This window comes from Pinus tabuliformis, chromosome 8 (genome assembly GCF_031772625.1).
Source record: "Pinus tabuliformis cultivar Carrire ecotype Pingquan chromosome 8, CPIR1, whole genome shotgun sequence".
Classification (NCBI taxonomy): domain Eukaryota; kingdom Viridiplantae; phylum Streptophyta; class Pinopsida; order Pinales; family Pinaceae; genus Pinus; species Pinus tabuliformis.
The window spans coordinates 1,771,392,262-1,771,416,740 of record NC_142294.1 but is presented as its reverse complement, the minus strand read 5'-3'; the positions used below and the strand labels follow the sequence as shown (position 1 = coordinate 1,771,416,740).

General features: G+C 40.4%; 2 protein-coding genes across 2 annotated transcripts; both read left to right on the top strand.

Moving 5' to 3' along the window:
- Positions 1-2,843: 2,843 nt before the first annotated feature.
- On the top strand, positions 2,844-4,186 carry LOC149243252 (CBL-interacting protein kinase 5-like). The gene has a single exon (XM_089367780.1). The coding sequence runs from the start codon at positions 2,892-2,894 to the stop codon at positions 4,161-4,163; it is 1,272 nt and encodes a 423-aa protein (XP_089223906.1). The 5' UTR covers positions 2,844-2,891; the 3' UTR covers positions 4,164-4,186.
- Positions 4,187-20,104: 15,918 nt separating this feature from the next.
- Positions 20,105-20,572, top strand: LOC149243251 (uncharacterized). The gene has a single exon (XM_089371159.1). It carries the CDS (start codon positions 20,105-20,107, stop codon positions 20,570-20,572), a length of 468 nt encoding a protein of 155 aa, XP_089227285.1.
- The last annotated feature ends 3,907 nt before the right edge of the window (positions 20,573-24,479 follow it).

Here is a 24,479-nt window from a genome sequence, read left to right as displayed (position 1 = left end):
GCGTCGTTGATTTTAAGGTGAGTGAGAAGAATTTGACCCCAACATCGGGGAGGGGGGGGGCGCAATATAGTTGGGCCTGTGGGCATTTAACACAAATGGCACATGGAAATCGAGTCAACCTCAGTTGACGAAGTTGAGCCTTGGTGTATTTCGACAGGGATTATTGTAAGTTTTGACCTCTGACTAGTGAATTAACATCGACTGATGACATCAGGTGGACTTGTGAGGTTAGGCCTAGAATGTGGATATTTGTTTGATGCAACAAGAGTATAGTGAGTTGTTGGTGTTCTATCCTCGAATTCACGTGAAGTTGTCGGTGGCTTAAACACCAACGTTGAGATTGAAGATTGGAGTGGAATTGGGATTTAAAGTCAAAATGTAAAATAATGGTAGTTAAAATGCTATAACAATAAGAGTTTAATTTTTCAATTACTTTATATAATATATAGACATTATTATTATTATTATTATTATTATTTTAAATCATATATAATATGTAAATTGTTGGCATTGAAATCATTTAGTTAACATGAACATTGAGATATTTTATTTATGGATTATATTGTCCATATCAAAGGTTTTATTTTTCTATTAATATATTTTTAAATATATTTCAAATTACTTAATTTTATATATTGAAATATTTTATTTATGATGATTTTTCAATTGCTATTAATATTTTTTAAATGTCACATATTAATTTTATATTAAGAATTGATTTAATTACATGTCTCCTTCTTATCACTGTTATAAGGAAATTGAATCTTTTTACTTTCAATTACTTCTTCACTTTTCACATTGAAATATTTAATCATAGTGTATATATATATATATATATATATATATATATATAATTCTAAAGTTGATATTAAAATAAATTAGTGAGCATGGATAGTAAAATAGTTTATTTACATATCTTGTTCAAACATAAATAATATAAACTTTATTTGTTTTTCTTGTTTTCAATTATTTTAATTGAATATTTAAAAGTTGATATAAAATTATCATATTTCATATGGATATGGAAATATTTTGTTTATAACAACAACCAATACAACACACTTAAAATAGGATTAAATTATATTGTTTTTTATTTTAATTATAGTTGACATTATTTTTTAATTTAAAATGTATATATACCTACACACTACATCTACATCTGGAATATAAACAAAGTTACACATCGTTTTCATTTTAAACTATAAAATAAACCTTGATATTTAATAATAATAAAATTATTATAACTGCAAATTATTATAAAAAAATTTAACCTTAATTAATTATTAAAACTTTCACCAACTCCCAAATAAATTATTTCACTTTATCTAATTATAAACAACCCCACACTTCTCATTTTACATTTCATCGTTTTCTATATTAATTGGTCTCGAAACTTCTAGGTTCTTGAAGTTGTCTTAAACTTCTAACCTCTTGAAAACCTTAAATCTTAAATGGGCAAACCAATCACTACATGTTTTAAAAATTAAATGAGCAAAGCATTCGGCACGTGTTTAAGCCCTTAGAAGGCAAACACTAAAAGGTTTCAAATTCTAAAGTCATGAACTTCTAACTCTAAAGTCATGAACTTCTAACCTCTTCAAGCCCTAAAAATTAGAAATTGAATAGGCAAAACATTTCACCACGTGTTTAAGCTCGTATAAGTCAACACTAAAAGTTTCGAATTCTAATGTCATCATGCATGCGCCTAAGTAAAAACAAAAACAGGTTACCGAATTCTAATGTCATGATGCATGCGATTAAGTAAAAACGAAAACAAGTTACATTTTTACATGTAATGTGAACAAAAATATAATAAAAGTAATGAATGTTTAATCTTTGTTTAAATTTAAAATTTAAAATAAAATATGGCGTAAATTAAAATGAGATACACAACATAATCTAATACTATTAATATTTTAATTAATTAATATATAAAAATAATAAAATGAATAATTTTCCAAATAAAACTAAAGTATATTTAAGTTTTCAATAAATAAAATATTAAAAAAGGAGTAATTTTCAAAATGAAAGACAAAATAAAATGAAACAGCATTAAGTATTGCCCAAGGCTACAACAATAACAGCATTAAGTATTGCCCAAGGCTACAACAATATTGTGCCCGATAAGGTAAAGTGTTTAAGCACGATGCCAACTCTTCCCAAGCCACCACATCCGCACCAACTTGGGTAATTCTGATAAAGGAAAGCCGGCCAAACAAGTTACTTGGAGAGATTTTATGCATACGGGATGGACGAATACAGCAAGGAAATCGATAGAAAGATAGGTGGCGTCACAACACAAAGACACGAAGTATCTCTGTCGTAAATTTAACGGTTAAAGTAATGGAAAATTTGATAATATTTAAGAAAAAAAAAAAAATTGGATTTTGGATACACAAAAGATTTTGGGCACATAAAAGATTTTATCGTGAAGACACTCTTGAAAAAATTATTCAAACACGCTCACATTAAATTTTTTAAAACAATTTTCATCACAACGGAATCCTAACAAAAATTTCACCATAAGGCGAAATTATGGCCTCGGTAGACATCGTGGTAAGTTTATTGAAAGAGCGCAAGATGATAGGTTGTCGCTCCCTCCCTCACCTAATTCCACTGACCATGACTTTTGGATCAGCCACACTTACGCTTTTCCCCGAATATTAAGTGGATCGAAAAGGTTTATACTGGCGACTTGTCCTCCATGATAAAATAGAGGCTATCAGAACTCCTGTACGCAGGCTATGCCGGGCTCGACCGGAACACATCCGGGCTACGCCACGCGCAATCGAACAGATGTCGGAGAGCAAATTCACAGGCCTTATATAGCGAAGACGCTTGAGCAGCAGCTTTAATCCGCACGGATTTTTTATTTTAGTTTCGAGATTGAGATGAAGTCTAATATTCTGATGGAGAAATATGAATTAGGGCGCCTGTTGGGGGAAGGGACGTTTGCCAAGGTCTACCAAGGTAGAAATCTCAAAACCAGCGAGACGGTCGCCATTAAGGTAATGGATAAAGAAAAAATCCTCAAGGGCGGGATGATCAATCAGATTAAACGAGAAATCTCCGTCATGAGATTGGTCCGACACCCCAACATCGTGCGGCTTTACGAAGTCATGGCGAGCAAGTCCAAGATTTACATCGTCATGGAGTACGTTAAGGGCGGCGAGCTCTTCAAGAGGGTTGCCAACAAGGGGAAATTGAAAGAAGAGGAGGCGAGGAAGTATTTTCACCAGCTGATAAGTGCAGTGGATTTTTGCCACAGCCAGGGCGTGTACCACCGGGATCTGAAGCCGGAGAACTTGTTATTAGACGAGAACGGGGACTTGAAGGTCTGCGACTTTGGGCTCAGCGCACTGCCGGAGCAATTTAGACAAGACGGCCTTCTCCACACAGCGTGCGGCACCCCGGCGTACGTGGCGCCGGAGGTCATAACGATGAAGGGCTACGACGGTGCAAAGGCCGACATCTGGTCTTGTGGGATCATACTGTTCGTGCTCCGGGCAGGTTACTTGCCATTCCAGGACGTGAATCTGACGGCACTGTATAAGAAAATCTACAAGGGCGACTTCAAGTACCCGCCCTGGTTCTCCTCCGACCTCCGGCGGCTCGTCTTCCGACTGCTGGACCACAATCCCCAGACGAGGATCACCGTTCCGCAGCTCATGGAGGTCCCCTGGTTCCGGCAGGGCTTCAAACCCCCACAAGCCGAAAATGTCGATGTTGGCCTCCTTGACGATGTCGAGTCGGCGTTCTTTGTTCCGAAGCCGCCCCGCTTCAACGCCTTCGACATAATCTCGCTGTCGTCGGCGTTCAATCTGTCGGGGATGTTCGAGGAGAAGATCGTGAAGCAGGAGTTGTGGTTCACATCAATTCAACCGGCGTCGACCATAATATCAAAACTGGAGGAAATCGCCAAAGTGTTGAGATTCAGCGTCAAGAAGACCGAGGATTGCAAGATAAAGCTCCAGGGTCCGGAGCTGGGGTTGAAGGGGCGTTTGTGTATCGATGCCGAGATTTTTGAAATCACGCCCTCGCTTTTCATTGTTCAGCTTCACAAGGGCGGGGGAGATACGCTCGAGTACAGTAAGCTGTGCAGCCAAGAGCTGAGACGGGGTCTCAAAGACATTGTCTGGATATGGGATGGCAATAGTGAATAGATCATAACGTATATCGTCTGAGCTATGGTCTAGCAGTTCACCGTTCTTATTACACAGGGATGGTGTCTTGGACATTGCCTGACATTGAACTGGGAATTTTCCGAATCACATGGTTCAAAACTCATTGTTCATTAACCTTAATTCGGAGAGGTCCCCGAATGGTGCAGGTCCTTCGCACAGGCAAAGTTGAACTTTAAATTGTTTGAACTTTTGAATGTTTCCCTCAGAGAGATTCATGGATGGGGTATGTAAGGTCCTCGAGTTTAGCCGGGCGCGGTTGGGCGAGCGGACGTGGATGGGCGCGGGCGAGCCGTGCCGCACGACGGGCGAGAGCGCGGGCACGGGCGCGGGCGCGGTACACGGACGCGGGCACCGTGGGATGAGCGAGCGACCGCACACGGGCGCGGGCGCATAGTGCGACATGCGGGTGAGCGCACACAGGCGCGACACATATGCGACGAAGTGCGATGACTTATACTCATGCGAAGGGCGTTTGCAATGAGGGGTGGCCGACCTGCGATAGGCGGGCAAGGCCGACTTAAAGAACGTCAAAGGGTGTGTGTGCGGGGTGTGTGGGCAGTCGGCTGGGCAGCCCACCCACGCACGAAGGAAGCATATATATTGGATGCGATGGAGCTCATAACTCATCACACAATTCGACAAGCATTCACATCTTCTACGCTCTTGGAGAAGTGCGCAGTTTTAGAAGGAGTCTTGAGCGCATAGCTCATGCGCACTCCTTGGAGATACGCACTTGTGGAGATTGCTCACGGTGAGAGGTGAAGGTGTTGGGCAAGGTGTGCCCGGGTTGGATGTGCGGTTGTGATATTGTGCCGGGACTTGGCGAGGGTGTCTTGGTGACTCAGGGGAGCACTCGCCCATCATGCAAAGTGTGCACGGAGATTGTATTGATGTAAAATTGGCTAAGTATGAGACTTGGTCTTGCCAAGACATACTTGTATATTATAAACTGATATTCTTAATATATTATCGGGTAGAGTCATTGTTGAGGGAGTTGCCACTCCCTTTATACTGTGCAATTGTTGTTCTCTTTTATAATTGTCGTAGATAATGAATGAGTATGGGTGTTCATTAGTATAAAGGCTAAACATAATATTGCTTGGTTGCGAAACACAAACTAAGTAAGGAAAAGTGAATTAGGCGTAGTCCATGAACATTAGTATTGGTGAAAAGAAAGCGTTCGGTGGTGCCGCACCTCGCTATAAGTGGTTGGAAGACTACCGCAGGTGTAGGGGCATGACAGTTGGTATCATAGCAGGGTTGCTCAAAGTGCAGGTGTGGGCACACTTGGAAACTTGGAAGTTGATGACAGGTACTTGCAGGTGAAGGAAGTTGTTTCACATACAAGTGGAACAAGAGCTGGTTCGTGATTGCAGGGACTTGGTGAACATGGAGAAGGCTGAAAAAGCAGAGATGGTAGATGAACCTACAATAGGTGAGTCTAGCCATAATGCAGTTGAAGCTTTCCCGTACAAAGTGTTGGAACAGATGAGTCGATGGAGTTCTGACTGGGTTTCAATGAAGGCTGAGAACATGAAGATTCGGGAAAGCTGTTCAGAGCTAAGAAGGGAACTTGAAGAACTCAAGAGCCAATGCGAAAGTACGACAGATATTGAACTCAACAAACTTGATGAGGAGATCCAACAGAGTGGTCTTAGTCTTCAAGGGCTCTTTGATGAAAGAGCCCGATTGAGGAAGGAAAGTGCCACGGTGGAAGTCGAAATCAAGCAAGTTGAGGAAGAGATAAAGAATAAGCTTCTTGCTAAGAAGGTTTTTGTGATTGAGCAGGAAGAGCTCGACTACATTGACAGGTTGGGAACTCACTACCAAGACAATCCAGAGGACATTCTGAAGTTTAGTTCTATGAACTTGGTCAATGGACACTTGGTTGGTGCACTTGAGCAGGATGCGATGGAGGATAAGCTTGAAGGCAGTCAAGCTAGACCAGGATCGGGTTGCCTAGAAGAGCCAAGCAGGCAGGTGAAGTACCTTAGGAGGAATGTCAAGGTGGAGCATGAGCCAATTGACACTTCTGAGGCCGAATTCTTGAAAAAGGTTGTTGATGTAAGGCGCAATACAAAGCCAACAGAAGGAGGTGATTCCTTGAAGCTAAGTTTTGTGCAGGTAACCGCGAAGGGCAAGAGTTTTGCAGCTTTGGTGGATACAGGGGTTACTCATAGCTTCTTAAGCAGGAAGGCAGCAAAGTCTTTTGGGAAGAAAGCAAAGATAGAGAGGGAATGGAGTGCTTTCAAGGCAGTCAACTCTACCATAAGAGTTGTTGATGGTGTGTTGAAAAACACTCAGGTGAAAGTAGGATCGTGGTTTGGAAGGTTGGACTTGAGGGTTGTAGACATGGACAATCATTCTATGGTGTTGGGGTTGGACTTTATGGAGCTTGCACAAGCCATACCAATGGTGGACCGAGACATTCTCTTGATCACAGCTGAAGGAAGAACCATGATGGTACCGATGAATAGGAGGAGTTGCTTGGGGTATAGACCAAGGATGACTTCTATGGTTTTGTATCCCAAAGATCCGAATGTGAAGCATGAGGATGTGGAGCAAAGAGGACTTGGGAGTGTGACTCAAACAACGAAGGAAAAGAAGTTGGTTGACTTCGTTGCAAGAGCTGGGAAGAAGAATGAAGTGAGAAGACAACCTCACGAACATGGAGACACTTGATAGGAGTATCTTCTACTCATGATATTCACAATGGAGTTGCAAATGAAGGGAGTCTGAGTACTACTTCAGAGGCAGTGGTTGATGAGGATTATGGAGGTAGAGATCCTACTAGGAGAGTGGACTTTTGTAGGTATGCTATGGGCATATATGACTTTCAGTTGACAAAGGACAAGCTAGGTGAGCTTGGATGTACATGTGAGGAGATTGAGGCTGTGCATAGATACTTGAGGACACAACATCAATCTGACACATGGGTGGATGAGAGTCAGGGAGGAAACTTCCTGGCCCTCCTTTCTCTATAGACAACCTTGGAGATGGGTTGGTGTGGAGGCCTTGATAGGGAGGAACCACACCAACTTTGCAAGGGGCCTTGGGGGAAGGCTTCTTTATGACAGATGCAGACTTGGATGCAGATGACCAGATGTTGGGATGGAGTCTACATGGGTTGGACATCATGGACAACTAGAGTCATGGACATCAGGTTGGAGATATGGAGCATGACAGTTTGATGCAGGGACATGAAGCAGGTACATGTGTGGAAGTGTCATTTATGGACATTCTATGAGGAATGCCGAAGCAAAGGATGTTGTGCAGATGCTGTTATGGAGATATAGGAGCTAGGGGAGGTTGTACACTCTTGTGCAACAAGACCATGGCTTAGACATGTTGCAGATGGGATGGAGTTTCCATGGGCCTAAGCATGGGGTAGATTCTTGATGAAGTCCGAGATGTAGCAAAAGTCAAGGAAAGACTTGTGGTGGCATAAGGATGTGCATTCTTATGATTTGGGCGTATGGTTGGACTGATCACCCGACTAGTTCGAGTCATGAGGGGTACCAATGTGCAGAGGTATGTTGGCATTAGTCGAGACATGGTAACACATGATACAAATGTGTTGGCATCTGATAGGATACTACATGGAGGGATGACACATGATGAGGTCGACACAGGATGTTGCAGTGGAGATTGTGACAGGATGGTCGATGATCATGGAATCGAGATGATATCTGATGACGGAGGACATACCGATGAGGTGCATACCCCGGTATGGGGAGCTTGGTGGCAGTTGGACACTAAGCTGGAGACATGATGGAGATGGAGTTCTACATATGTTGCAGGGATGTTTGCCTTATGTGGAGGAGTTGACATCATGGATAGTGATGATCTTGGTGGATGGCTACCGAGATGGTATGTTGTCGAGGACGACAATGATTTCAGGTGGAGGAGGATGTAAGGTCCTCGAGTTTAGCCGGGCGCGGTTGGGCGAGCGGGCGCGGATGGGCACAGGCGAGCCGGGCCACATGACGGGCGAGAGCACGGGCACGGGCGCGGGCTCGATAAACGGACGCGGGCATGGTGCGACGAGCAGGCGAGCGCACATGAGCGCGGGCACGGTGAATGGGCGCGGGCGCACGATGCGACATGCGGGTGAACGCACACGGGGGCGACTCACATATGCGACGATAATGAAATGAAGTGCGATGACTTATACCCACGCGAAGGGAGTTTGGAATGAGGGGTGGCTGACCTACGACAGGCAGGCAAGGCCGACTTAAAGAACGCCGAACGGGTGTGTGCGCGAGGTGTGTGGGCAGTCGGCTAGGCAGCCCACCCACGCATGAAGGAAGAATATATATTGGATGCAAGGAGTTCATCACTCATCACACAATTCGACAAACATTCACATCTTCTACACTCTTGGAGAAGTGCGCAGTTTTGGAAGGAGCTTGAGCGCATAGCTCATGCGCACTCCTTGGAGATATGCACTTGTGGAGATTGCTCACGGTGAGAGGTGAAGGTGTTGGGAAAGGTGTGCCCGGGTTGGATGTGCGGTTGTGATATTGTGCCAGGACTTGGCGAGGGTGTCTTGGTGACTCGAGTGAGCACCCACCCATCGTGCAAGGTGTGCACGGAGATTGTATTGATGTAAAATTAGCTAAGTATGAGACTTGGTCTTACCAAGACATACTTGTATATTGTAAACTGATATTCTTAATATATTATCGGGCAGACTCATTGTTCAGGGAGTTGCCCCTCCCTTTATACTGTGCAATTGTTGTTCTCTTTTATAATTGTTGTGGATAATGATTAAGTATGGGTGTTCATTAATATAAAGGCTAAACATAATATTTCTTGGTTGCGAAACACAAACTAAGTAAGGAAAAGTGAATTAGGCGTAGTCCATGAACATTAGTATTGGTGAAAAAAAAGTGTTCGATGGTGCTGCACCTCGCTATAAGTAGTTGGAAGACTACCGCAGGTGTAGGGGCGTGACAAGGTAGGTCCTTGGGGACAGACAACGTTGAACCTTAAATTGTTTGAATTTTCGAACCTGGGCATCTTTTGAAAAACAGACTCTCTTAAAGAGAAACTCCTTTATTGATAATTCATTGACTTTTAATTTAAAATAAATGTGGAGTTTACATTTTATATAAATTAATAATAAAAAAAATTGTCTTTCCGGGTGTTGTTTTGTTGGCATCGCAAAAAATAAAGTTTTTGAGTTTTATGATAAAGAGAAGTAAGGTTTAATTGCAAGAGGAAGACAGGTCAAAGGGAAGGTTTAATTACGAGAGGAAGATAGGCCAAAGGCCCAGATATTATATAGTGGTTAGAATTAATTTAGTGTCAAGTCAAAGGTAAGGTTTAATTGCGAGAGGAAACGAGTTAAAGGCCTCAAAGATTATACAGTGGTGGTTAGAATTAATTTAGTGTCAAGACAAAGGTAAGGTTTAATTGTGAGAGGAATATAGGTTAAAGGCCCCAGAGATTATACAACAGTAGCTAGAATTATTTAGGTTCAAGCAAGTATAAGACTGACTTAATTACCAAATTCTCTACTGCAAAAATAATAAGAATTGTTAAACACATACACATGGCAAAAAGAGTATGAAAGATAAAACATGAAAATGCATTTATTATTAACAAATGATATACATTTATAGTACATGGTATGACCGTTGGGTTCCACATCTCAAAGTCTCTTGAACTTCCTTAGTCTATTCGGCTTCCACAGTAACCCATAGAGGATTAGGTGTCCAACATTCCCCCCCTAATTCGAAGGGTTATGTATGAGTCCAAGAAGAGAGTTGTAATACAAAATGTGCAAAAATGCATGGCAGCACTAGGTTGAATGTGCTCTCTAAAATGTTGGTATAAAGGGTGGTGGTTTAAGGGTGACCACCAACACTTAGTGAAGTTCCCAGAACTCTTCCAAGTCTGGCATGAAGCTCAAGTCTTCTGCTAGAGGAAGTGCTCCTGATGTTTTGAAGAGGGAAACCTTCAACCAATAAAGGGAGGTCTCACCCCACATAAAAGGGAGAACCTGTTATAGACATTTTTGGGCACTGCAACCCCAATCATAAATGTTCATAAACCAAGGGCTCCTAAGTCCCTAAAAATGTTGTTCTAACCCCTAAAAGAACAAGGTCAGTTGATTACATCATCTCCCAGAAGTTCTCCATGAAAAGCTACTCAGAACTGGTCAAAATTGGGCCATCTCACCTGCTCCATGGTCAAAGTGCGCTGCATTCCACCTAAATGCACACGGGAGGTGCAATGCATACCGAAAAGCCCTTCTATGGGGTGCGATGGGCAAGAGTGGACAAATGGCAGGGTCAATTTGCGAGGTGGAAGATCATGGAATCTTCCAGAAACTTCTCCTGTGACACTTGCCTCTCTACATTCGCCCAGGGATGAGTAAGAGATCATCAATCTCCAAGTAGAATCAAGAGCTATCAGAGAGAGGACACTAATCAAATCTCAAAAGCCGACTCACCCCCTTGCAAACATCTATATATGGATCCCTCATCCCAGAGATCCAGAGGCTGGAATTTTGTATCTTGTAAGGAAGTGCTGCTGGTTTCTTGGTGTAACATCATAGTGTTGGGTGATCTAAGCTTTTCATGAGGTGAAGAAGGGCTTTCTTGCTGAGAGGATGACACTGGGTCAGAACAACTGGTTGTAATCCTCTCTGCTATTCTTGATTATTAATAAATCTATTCAAGTTTTCCTCCACATTCTTGTATGATTGATGATATATGCATTTGTGTGGTTAATATATATCTGGTCCTATATTGTTAATGATAGTAGATCTCTATTCTTGGATAGTATTATGCTGCTTTGATTCCACAGGTGCTCTTTGAAGTTGGGTAGACGAGGAAGCGAGTAGCAAAGATCTATCAGAAGGGAGAGGAATCAAGCAAGGAACCAAGCACAAGACAGAGGTCGGTCTCCTTTATTCCCCTCTTATCTACTTCTCATAAAGAAAAACGAAAGTGGTTTTAGTTTGTTTGTTTCTAAGGTAGCTATTAGCCTTAGTGGTACTAGCAGCTCTGCATAGACACTAAATTTCCTGATAACAAAATGGCAACTCCGCTAGGAAGCGAATAGATTGTTTGTTTGTCTATATTTGTTTTCCTTATAAACTTACAGATGGAGCCTGAAGTCAAGCCAGCTAGCCTTCGAACTGCATTTGCTATGCAAGTGCAAAGTAGATCAATGCTACTTCAGTCTATCTCCGAGTTTTGTTTATGAACTGAACAATCGATTTACAAACTCTCTAATTGCCCTTGTGGTGGCTCTAGTAACCTCTTTAGATCTACCCCTGTGATTTAATTACTGATTATCACTTTCTCGGCCTAAATCCCTGAACTGTGCTACAAACTGTGATCAAGAACTGGATCAAAAGTCTCGCACTGTACCATTGCACCCTCTCTTCAAGGATATCAGAATGCATCACACTTCCCGTGTACTGTAGGTGGGATGCATACTGGAATCCCTGTGTAACAGGTGCGCTGATCAGAAAGGGCTAATTTTGCCTTCAGACTTTGGTTTTTTCACTCTTTTCAGCTCTATTCAGGATTTTTGTTGTCTATAGTCAGTATACCTCTGTTCAGAACCCCCTTCCTTTCCATTATTCCGCCTCCATTGTGCAAATAACTGTAAATGTTTTTATGTATTGTGAGTCATTTTCAGTTCTCCTTTACAAAGAAGTAGCGTAATTGAACTGTCGTTTCTTGATCTGGGAGTGTCACAAGTGTCGTTTTCAGTAATAGAAAAGAATCTGATTGTTCTTGATAGTTGATTACACTGTTACTCTTGTATGTGATTTGAATTAATAGTTTTTCAAGTGTTGAAAGCAAGTTTTCAACTCCAAATAACAAAGTGTCGTCATTGTCTTCATTTTGTCTTGAAAAGAAACTTGTTAGTAATGTCGCTTTGAAAAATAATTCAGATTTGCGCTTAGCTTCCTTTTTATCATTCACACATTAAGAAGGCTGAAAACAAATACATGCATGTGCATTTGCATTTAGACTATTTGTTGGTTTGATTTAGGACAGTGCATATAGTGTGTGCTCTCTGCTCTATGTTGAAAGAATATCGTCTCTCTTTCCTTAGTAGCTAGGATTTTCATTGCAAAAAGAAGATTAAACGATTTTTTATCATCTTAGATTGCATTTTAGGAATTGTATATCTACATCATGCGGTGAACCTGAAAGGCAAATTTCTTAAGCAAGATCAACTGTAAAATAAATTTAATGAATCTAAAAACTCTTTGGAACCTAACGCACAACATTTAGAAGTCTAGGCTAGAGACGTATTCCGGCGTCGTAAAGCCTGGTAACTATTGTTTTCATTGCTAGTTGGGTGACTCCTCCACTTTGAGACGATAAGTGCCAGTACAGACTTGTGCTCCCACGTACCGTCGAGTATATATTGGGAGACCACAATAGGCTTTATCCTTTATCCATAGGAAGTTGTGTCTGCCGCCCTATCGATCACAATGCACTGTACACAGCGTTTGGGAAGATTGACTGCCGTACCATAAAAAGTATTCTGCAGTTTTGTGATTGGTTTGGTAACCCCTCTGTCTAGATTTCCAGAGTAGTCACTTTCGTTCCTTTTCAGACTCCTTAAAGGAAATGGTCCATCTGAGCACTTATCACTTCAAGCTCATTAAAAATCGAAGGTGACTAGAGTCATCTTTTGTTTTTTCTCGACTCTTAAAAATTGAAAAAACAAGTTGTGTGAAAGAGTCTAAAATTTATTTTAATCGGAATAAACATCACCTTTACTACGTTGGTCTTAGGTTGAGAAAAATGGAGTCTGCCAGCCAAGGATTTCCCCTTGGAGGAAATCCTAGTCCTTTCTCCTCTTGGGGAGATGTTGGTGCACCCCATATGGCCACATTGTCTCTTCCAGGATTGACAATCGGCTTGCCCGTATGGCTCTTCTCAACCTCTGTCGTTCAGAACACCGTGATTCCTGAACAATCAAGTTAGCAACTAAATGATACCAGAGTTACCCCCAAACCTTCTACTTCATCCAATTCTCCCTCTCCTCCTTCCTCTTTGCTTGATGAAGCTGGTAAAGCCAAAAATCAAGTAACTGAGAAGAAGAAGGAGAAGAAGAAGAAAAAGAATAAGAAGAAGGAGCCAAAGGCGAAAAGGGGCGACCAGGCATCATCTAGCAAAAATCCACACACTGCACCGTCCAGGCATAAATTGCCATGTGTCATTTGCAAAGGGGACCAATATCATCGAGATTGTCCTTGCATCCCTCAGATCTTAAGGGACTGGTCTCCTCGTTTGCACAATCCGATGTCATCAACCTCTGACGATCATGTTGAAAATACACCGTCAACTAGTGAAAGTGAAGCCATTGGACAAAAAGGAAAATGTAAATTTCCTTGTAAACTGTGTGAAGGTGATCACGCCGTCCACCGTTGTCCCTTCATAGACGAGGCTAAAAGAGTTTTGGACGACCGTCTGGTTTCACCGTTACGGCTTCCTCCTGGATATAAGAAACTCTTGCCGAGTTCGTCACTAGTTGAAAATCCATCTGACACGCCATTGTGGTCGGCTAAACCGTCTATCATTGAAGATGATCCCTCTGAATCCACACCAGACGAAAGTCAAAAGGTCAAGGCGGCAGTTGACCCAGTCTTGCCTTCAGAAGGTCCATCTTCAGATGATACAGTCACTGGAGAGAACAAGAACAACACTGTTCAAATTCTCTTCATAAGCACAGACTTCGATGAACATGGGGGTAGTCTACCCATTCCTTTACCACAGGAAGGAAGTTCATCAGAGTCATATCCGACCGTCTTTTCGGTCCCAACTCCAAGCAACCTAGTTGTTTCCTTCGATTGGAATCTACTAGGCAGACCTCGTTTACTAGCTAGTGTACCATTTCGAATCATTGCTCAAATATATAGAATGGTCATGGCCGGTACCATCATAGATGAAGGGGATTCTGTGAGTATCCTTTCCTCAACTGCTTGGAAAGCGCTTGGTTCGCCATCGCTTTTCCCTGAAATGAGAAATCTAACAGGCTTTGACAAAAGAACCAGTCGACCGTTAGGGATCCTTCCCAATGTGCCGATAACATTGAGAAGGAAAATCGTTCACATGAATGTAATGGTAGTCCAAGGACCCCTGGATTATAATCTAGTCCTTGGATGCGACTATATTTATTGCATGGGAGCCATTGTCTCCTCACTCTTTAGAGTAATATGTTTTCTGCATGAAGGAAGAGTGGTCAAGCTCGTAGACCAGCTTTCATTCCCCGGTTCACACATAGCAAATAGTCAAATACCATCCCTGAATGGTCTTTTCATGCAAGGAATGTCTCATCAATCCCCAGTCTGTCCACCTGATGAGCGCGAGTGATTCGGAGGACATGACTGAAACCCAGGGGGCATGCACCCTAGTCTGTTTCGACAGGAAAACCTTGGGTATAGGGTAGGTTTCCATGAAGGATATATGACTAGTTTATCAGATTAGACTAGAATAAGATTCCTTCATCAAAGTTATGTGAGTGGAGCTAGTTGCGCCACTCACCTTTGTTTATTTCGGTAGACATCGCCGAGGAAGTGTTTTGTCCACAGTACGGATAGAACAATCTTTGGTAACTTGGAAATTTTTCGCTATACCCGGGGGCATGCAAACCTTTTGGCGTGCAAGCAAAGAGCGACCATTTAATTTTTAAATTTGTAGGTCCTCTAACCCTTTAAACTCGTAGGATTGGTCGTTTCCTAACTTGCATAAAGAAAGGATGTGGGGCAAAGCTTTGAAAAAATGCCATTTTAAATGAGACATCCTTATTATACGACTGGATCGAGCAGTTTTAATGCGGAATTCAAGCTCGTTAAAAAATAAACATAAGCAATGAGCAAATGTTCCCCCAGAGTTTAAGCTCATTAAAAAATGAACCAATTTCCGGTAAATAACCATCGTGAATGCATTATCATCAGCCTTTGAAGCCTTGGTCGTGTTCTCATCATCACCTCCACTCTTTATTGGCCAATCATTCACCTCCATTTGATTGTTTACCCTTTTCAAGGAACAGCTACGAAGAGTGATCCTGTTAGCCATCCTTGTGACACTGCCGTGATTGGAAAATTCCAAACCTTACCTGGAATTAGTTGCTACCCAAATTTATCACTCGTTCCTCGAAAAACGAGTCTCCTTTAATCTCTTTTCGTCTGACTCGTAAAATATGAAAAGATTGCCAAGAAATTGGCCTCTCCAGCTCATTTAAGTGACCGGAAGTGCTCTCCCTCCTTTAGATTTTAATCTTTTTGGACTTGAGGGATTATACACAAAAAGATCGAGCGCTTGTTTTGTTCGGCTCGTTAAAATTACTGAAAATTCATCCCTTTTGTATTATTTTATACTTTTTCGGGCTCAAGGGATTATATGATGAAAAAGGATTATTGGAGTTTTCTTTACGTCCCTTTTCAGACTCTCTAAAATGAAAAGGACCAAGTTATCTTTGTCATTAAACTCGTTAAAACCGAGTAGTGACAAACTTGTCCATACAGACAAGAACGAGTTTCACTATCACTGGGCTCATTAAAACATAGTGATGGGTTGGCCCGAAGGGCAAATTATAAAACAAGCATATGTTATCCTCCTAAAGCTTGACAAAAATAAAGAGGTACTGGTCAGCAATGACTGGGGAAAAAGTGGGAAGAAAACTTGAAGAAACTTTGTTGGTAGCAAGTCGCTCTTGAACATGACACTTTCACTCCGCATTCGAGTCGGGTTGGGTTGTTCCGTTCACCAGTCATATCACCATTGGTACATCACACCATCCATATTTGGGGTTAACGCTACCAATCCATCATGTCAGTGTCACCAATATGTTCAAGAGAAATCGCTCAGAGAATTCACCTGTGTCTCATCCACTGCAATACATTTACGCTCCATTCTTTCATGACCGCCGCCCTGAACCTTATGTCATCAGATCATTTTCACCTCAATTAAAATCATTTGCTTCGTTCCGTGTCATTGATGTGGGATTCACTAAGGCCCTCCTATGACGGATCGCTTCTAATCGACATCAGCTCATTATCCAGGAAGTCGATCTAGGAACAACCCTTTCAGTACTTTGAAGCTTGCATTCCTCAATGGCAAGTTTCTCACCTCCAACGACAGGTTTACATCAATGGCCTTCGACTGAAAGATTTTGCATGATGTTCGACGCCAAGTCCCTTATTCACACCATGTGAATTGTACTGTAGTACCTTGAGGGTCATCATCATTATCGGTGATTCCTCTCGCGCCTGTTAACAGCTTACATCATTGGTTGGTAATCAGGCATGTCTTTCCATGTTCGACTCCAGAACATCTCTCACATAGATCGAATTGTACTTTGAGTGAAGATCGAATGAGATTGAAGACCCCGGATCTAGTTTCATCCATCCGGGCTGCGATATATATTCAAGAAAATAAAGACATCAAATGTACATCATTTCTGCACAGATAATCATCCAACCCAAGGGATGATGGCTCTACCAGAATCTTCAATCTGCACGCAGACGATTTTCTATCTTATGTACATGAGAATGGATTTATAAAGTTGAGCATGGGAATGCCCACCTCACCTAGATCATGAAAATATTATGAAGATAATGTATTGTATTGTATCTTATTACAGGTCACCTTCCAGCTTGAAAAAACTTCGGATCCTCATGATAAAGCATTTCACCTGACATCAAAAGATTAACGACCTCATGCTTTAGGGGGCAACTATTATAGACATTTTTGGGCACTGCAACTCCAATCATAAATTTCCATAAACCAAGGGCTCCTAAGTCCCAAAAAGTGTTGTTCCAACCCCTAAAAGAACAAGGTCAGCTGATTACATCATCTCCCAGAAGTTCTCCATGAAAAACTACTCAGAACTGGTCAAAACTGGACCATCTCACCTGCTCCATGGTCAAAGTGTGCTGCATCCCACCTAAATGCACACGGGAGGTGTGATGCAAACTAAAAAGCCCTTATATGGGGTGTGATGGGTGAGAGTGGACAAATGGCAGGGTCAATTTGCGAGGTGGAAGATCATGGAATCTTCCAGAAACTTCTCATGTGACACTTGCCTCTCTGCATTCGCCCAGGGATGAGTAAGAGATCATCAATCTCCAAGTGGAATCAAGAACTGTCAGAGAGAGGACACTAATAAAATATCAAAAGCTGAATCACCCCCCTTGCAAACATCTATATATGGATCCCTCATCCCAGAGATCCAGAGGCTGGAATTTTGTATCTTGTAAGGAAGTGCTGCTGGTTTCTTGGTGTAACATCATAGTGTTGGGTGATCTAAGATTTTCATGAGGTGAAGAAGGGCTTTCTTGCTGAGAGGATGACGCTGGGTCAGAACAATTAGTTGTAATCCTCTTTGCTATTCTTGATTATTAATAAAGATATTCAAGTTTTCCTCCACATTTTTGTATGATTGATGATATATGCATTTGTGTGGTCAATATATATCTAGTCCTATATTGTTTATGATAGTAGATCTCTGTTCTTGGATAGTATTATGCTGCTTTGATTCCATAGGTGCTCTTTGAAGCTGGGTAGACGAGGAAGCGAGTGGCAAATATGTATCAAAAGGGAGAGGAATCAAGCAAGGAACCAAGCGCAAGACAGAGGTTGGTCTCCTTTATTCCCCTCTTATCTACTTCTCATAAAGGAAAACGAAAGTGGTTTTAGTTTGTTTGTTTCTAAGGTAGTTACCAGCCTTAGTGGGACTAGCAGCTCTGCATAGACACTAGATTTCCCGGTAACAAAACCTCAACCTGAAAAGGGAGGTCTCAACCTGTGATGGTTTAAGGATTACCACCAACTCTGGAATGATTAATTCAATTCTTGGAACTCTTCCAAAACTGGCAAAAAGCTGAAGTCTTTTGCTAGAGGAAGTGTCCCCAATTCTATTGCTAGAATTCTTTCGAAACTGGCAAGAAGCTGAAGTCTTCTGCTAGAGGAAGTGTCCCAAATTCTTTGAAGAGGCATTACCAACTAAAGGCATGCTCAGGGGCATCTTTGTCTCTGGCTACAACTCTAAAACTGGTGTGGCAGGTTGTGGATCAGACTCACTTGATGTGACTTCGAAGCTTGTAGATGACCATCATTTCCCCCCCTGTCAGATACAAGGTGAGATGATGGAGAAAACTCAACTACAAGACTATTCAATACTCTTAAACAAGTTCTGGCATGTGACTGAAATATCTTCTTGGTTGTTGATGCCCATTGCCAAACACGATCCGTCCAAGATGAATCTTTGTTCTTGCAGGAGGTTTTTTTTGAAGCATCTGTCTGAAGAATGACTAGTTTTATGACAGTGCTTACATGGATGAAGATCAAAACAGTGATCTTTCAGATGCAAAACTCGGTCACAATGTTGGCATTTCACAATTTGTTGTTGTTGCTGTGGAAGAGGAGCAGAATCTAGAACAACTGAAGGTGAATTGTCATGAGGAGCAGGTGAAGATGAATCGTCCTGAAGAAATCCAGCACTTTGAAATTGGATTGGTTTGGAGTAGTCTAGAATATGAAAGGACATGTCCTTGTCATATCTAAGAATAATTCTGTGCTTGTTGTGGACAAGCTCTTCCCAGGTTCTGATGATGGGCTTGGGAAGTGCAAGTTGAACTTCTGCATCTACATGTAACCTTGCTGCTTTATTGGGTACTAAATCTAAATGAACTGTAACATTATTGTCATGTTGTTTATGGGAGTCTGTTTCAATATTCTGTAATTCTTCCTGCTTTAGTTGAGATTCAAGCTGCAAAAATTCAATCTGTTCTTGTGCATATTGTAGACATGTCTAAATTTATGAGAGAAAGCCTTTGCTAATTTGGAATGTGTCATCAACAGTAGATTGTATAAGATTTTTCAAAAACTCTAATACTTCACCAATTTGAGTCATTTTCTCCAATGTCAAAATTACAGTTTAAAAACTGATTACAGTGATGGATCAACGAGGAAGGAGCAACACCCGCTTACAATATGTAGTCATCCTTTTTCTCCAAAGTTGATTTGAAATTTTCTTTAAGATGTTGATACATGTGATAAAATGTTTGCCCTTCTGGTCAACAGAGTCAGGTTCAGTTGATGATGCCTTCTGTAATAAGGGACTATATAGACTTCTTTACCTCTAAGTATCATACAATTAACTATGGAATTATATTTCGTGGTCCTGAAAATCCTTTTCCTCCACAGTGGTAAGTGTACTTTCTTTTGAATAATGCTCACAATCCATTGAATGTAAATAGTAAAGCTAGTTCCAATGTAGATAGAAAACAACAACACAGTAGTATATCACTATCAATCTAATTCCCTTTCGAGCCTGCACAATATCAAATTCACAGGCACAACCAACAATTCTGTATCAAGAGGAAGCTACAATACAAAACTTTACTTCTAGACCTACCCTTACAAAGCAAAATCATTAATTTTCCTCTCCATATGTCATCTCCTTTTTTCTTTCAACACAAGCACACATAACACTGTGCCCATATATTACACATTCAAGCACATTGAACATACCAGGATTAATCGCATATATAACACCCAATGTATATCACACATTCAAGCACTGTACATATAACAAGTCAACGCAGAACCATACAACCAACATACCACGACTGCAGGAGTTATAGCCATCAAAATCTTCAATTTGCAAGGGTTCAACGAACAGTGAAGAGCACCACTTGCATCAGATATACGAACCAACACACTACAAGTTTCGACCAGAATCAACAGAGGGTTTGAATCTTTAATGTTGTCAACACATATGGTTTGCTTCAATCCATGACTTTAATCAATGCAGAGCTTATATACCAGTATATACAATTGCACTTTAGAATTAACTCACGAACTAGGCTTGGGTAACTCCACTACCAGATTCACACTACCGCCGGAGATGCCAAATAAGGGCTTCGTGTTGTAATGAAGGATGAAAGTGGCAAGCCAAGAGGATTTGGATTTGTCAACTTTGAAGATCCAGATGATGCTAAAAAAGCAGTCGAGAGTATGAATGGTTTGCAGATAGGTAATAAGGTAATATATGTTGGAAGGGCTCAAAAGAAGGTAGAGCGTGAGCAAATGTTGCAGCGGAAATATGAGGAAAGACGTCAAGAGAGGATATTAAAATCTCAGGGATCAAATCTTTATGTTAAAAACATTGATGATGCAATTGATGATGATGAACTGCGAAGTGTATTTAGCCATTGTGGTACAATCACGTCAGCAAAAATAATGCGGGATGAGAAGGGGCTTAGTAGAGGCTTTGGATTTGTTTGCTTTACAAGTCCAGAAGAAGCAAACAAAGCTCTGGCAGACTTATCGGGGTATATGTTGCATGGAAAACCTCTTTATGTAGTTATTGCTCAGTGCAGGGAGGTTCGACGTATGTAGTTGCAAGCCCATATGACGAGGACTCAAAACAACAATACCATGACAACAACTTTCCCTTTCACATCACCAATAACCTTAGAAACATTGTGGCCTTGACGCCTTTTATATACCATAGCCAGAGGAGCATCAGATAGTTTCTTTTGGCAAAATCACGAGCACATTTTGGAAAAAGCATGAAAACGGGAAACACCACCAATAACAGGTGATACAACCACCAGTGCTCAACGTGAGTAGCGCAAATCATCAAGGAACGCAACCGTAGTAATGGGAGTGTTCACCGTGGAGGAAGGTGTGAAATGGGGTATGGCCGAGGTGAGTAGCGCAGCGTGGGAGGAGAGGCGTTCAAGGCAGCATTCGAACTAACCACGTCTAAGATCAACCAACAATCCTCAGGAGGTAGCGCTGGATTCCACTCAGACAATACAGGAATCGTAGAAATGGGAAAAGGCAGCTTGGAAGTAGTCAAATTGGCAATTCAAGATTCAAGCAATGTTCTGTTATTTGACCTTCAACGATTCGTTGCTCATAGTATTCGACCCTCTGATCATCACTCTTGGAAGGAGTACAAGAAAATGCAATGGCGATATTGGAAAGGAACCTTTAGATTTCACACTGCCAGAACTGACTGGAGTTATGGAAACCTTTAGATTCCACACTGCCAGAACTGACTAGAGTTACGGAAAATTAATGAGTAGACGTTCAAATGCATGCCAAAGATACATTTAACCAATGCTCAATGGTAGAATTTTGACAGGGTTTAGAATAGAAGAATTTTGACAGGGCAGGAGCAACCGATAGACAGATTCAATGCATTACATTCACAAAATGAAATGGTCTACTAGAGTGCCCAGGTGCAACAGAACAACATTGGTATATTTCTATAATAGGGAAATGGCAGACAAATTCTGGAAGGAATGCAGCACTGACCATCTCTGAAAATTCCCAGGCCTAACGACAACTCTGATACTATGTTAAACACACACACATGGCAGAAAGAGTATGAAAGATAAAAAATGAGGGTACATTTATTATTAATAAATGATATACATTTATAGTACATGGTGTGACCGTTGGGTTCCACATCCCAAGGTCTCTTGAAATACCATAGTGTATTCGGCTTCCACACGAACCCAGAGAGGATTAGGTGTCCAACAAAAATAAACAATAATAAATATTAAAAAAATCTTAATAATCAATAATAAATATTAAAAAAATCTTAATAATCAATAATAAATATTAAAAAAAATTATAAAAAGAAAAAATAATCATTTATGAATTTTTGTTTATATGTTTATTTTTTCTTCTTTTTCTCCTTAAACTTCCACCATTTTTTTGTTGAACCATTCTTTAGTTAAAGTTCTGGATGTGAATGTTTTCTTTAAGTGATAATGTGGTAATTTATTCTATTTTCTTAATAATGAAGTTCATATATTATAAAGTTAAATTATTTTATTTGATTTGGTTTACAAAATTTTACTATGTACTTTATAAGATACTAAACAATATATCTGAATCCATTACATTTTGATATATACCTTTCAAAGTCCTAATTTTGGATTTTACCCTTAATACATATTTTTAACAAATATTTTTAATTTTTATTAAAAAAAAATTATAATCTCCCTTTTTTAATAATCTCCCATATTTATAAATCTCCCTACTATGATATGTTAATTTATTTTATTATTATTTTAAAATTTCTTATAATTTCCAATATTAATAAATCTCCCTCCTCTGCTTATCCCGTACTTATAATATGTTATTTAACTTTTTACTATTTAAAAATTTGTTACTATTAATCCAGATGTTCTAGCAATCTGGTTTAAAATGAGAAAAAACCTTTGTGACTAATTTTTTTTAGATAAATAAAACGTGATCATGTAAAACTTTGTTCACCCCTCAAATTTTAGCAACATTTCTATTCAACTTTTCCTCCATAGGTAGAATCTGTTTGCAACAAAATTAACTTGCTTTGTTTAGTTTGGTATACACTCATTTAGCTTGCCATTAATGACCGAGTTAACAAAGGCAAAATATGTTAATGTAAAAAATAAAACTGTACAAACTATGCATCTAATAATATTCTATGTGAATTCTCTGTGTATTTTTATGTGAAATCTCTTTTTATATATATATATGGGGTTTGAAAATATACTCATTTTTCTTTATTTTATTAGGTTGATAATTGTAATTATTTTGAAATAAAAGTTACACAATTTTAATTTAATTAATAATAGATATTATAGATTGGTTTTTATGGAATATTATATATATGTGTTTAATTTATATATTAATTTATTTTGGTAAATCAAGTTTTTTTGTTAATTCAAAATATTAGGTTATATTGTAATTTTTCTCAAAATTATGTTGGTTTCACTCTTACTAAATTTATTGGGCAATAGTAACATGCCTATATACATAGAGAATTATTAAAATAGCAATATTTTACATAAGTTTACATAAAAAAATGTCAAAACCCCCAAAAAAAATAAAAAAACAACCAACATATATTAGACATCATTAGAGTTTACCGAAGCCTGATGATCTAAACCCGATCCAAGGGTGATAGAGGTCTAAATCCACATTGCACATGCCCCTCCATGTGAGCTAACTGAGTTTCCAACTGGTCAAGTTGCTCCTAGATTCAGTGTTTCCCTCTCCATAGACTGACAAGTCTATCATGCATCTCCCACAAGTTGTGTTGGATATGATTTTTAAAATCCATGGTGTTACTGTGATCATCTTGTTGATCTTGGTTGAGTTAGTCCAGTGCATCACCTAGCTGTCGAATTGCACTGCCACAGTCTTTCATTGTGGGAGGGCCTATTGTTTCTCCATGCCTATCTTCATGGTGTTTTTGTTGACCCTAAATTCTCCTTTCACTCAATCCTTGACAAGCGGGGAGGCATCTTCACCACCCACCCTTGAGTCTCAACCCTCAGAGAACATGCCTTTATTGCAACAACTAGACAACCCCTTTAACCCATGAGAGGCATCGATCAACCATGAGCCCCAATGCAAAAGATATACGATAGTGAAGCCCTAAAGACCACTAGAGAAGTCACCCAAACAACCACAATGGAACCTACAATAACACACCGAATTGGCACGTCTCCAAGTAATATGAAGGGCAGACCATAGTTTAGTTAAAGCATGTAACTTTCTAGAATAAGCCTTAGCACCAAGAAGCAAGATGTGGTTTAAGAGGTAAATCCAAGAGGCCCACTAACCATCTCTGGTTTGGTTTCCAAAACCCATAACATCAAAGCACAAAGATGACAGCTTTCGCAGGCCACCGATACCTCCCAAAATTTAATGCGAGGCCTGGCTATAAAATCCAAGTACAAACCCATGAAACCAACAAACATGCAAGGAGACCAACTATGGTGTCATGTCTCTTCTCAAACACATTAGTAACATGGTGCTGCTACACAATTTTGCACATTCTTTTACTAAGGAAGAGGACCCCACACTTTCGACTTAAGGACTTAGGGGCCAAATCGAATTTCTTTAGCTGCTAGTGGAATGTGGGGGCCACCCACATAGAGTTCGAATTAGCCATTCGATATACTTGGAGAGAAAATCGAATGGGTGGATGGAGGGGCCCACATGAGTCTAAGGGGGCCCAAGGAGTTATAAAGAGGGATTAACTCTCATTTTTTTCATTCTAAATATTTGACAAACAAACTCACTCTTGTACGCTTTGCTGCTTAGCGAGTCTACCAGTTGATTCAACCTCTACTTCAGGGGACCATTCGTGCCCACCCTACAAAGGTTGTTCCACAAAGATTGCATGAGTTTCCAGCAGTGATTCACAGCTTAGCCATCCACACAAAGGAAGGGACAACCTGTTTTCTAGGCAGGTAGAAATACGTAGAGGTTGATTTAGCCACCCAAGATGCCAAAT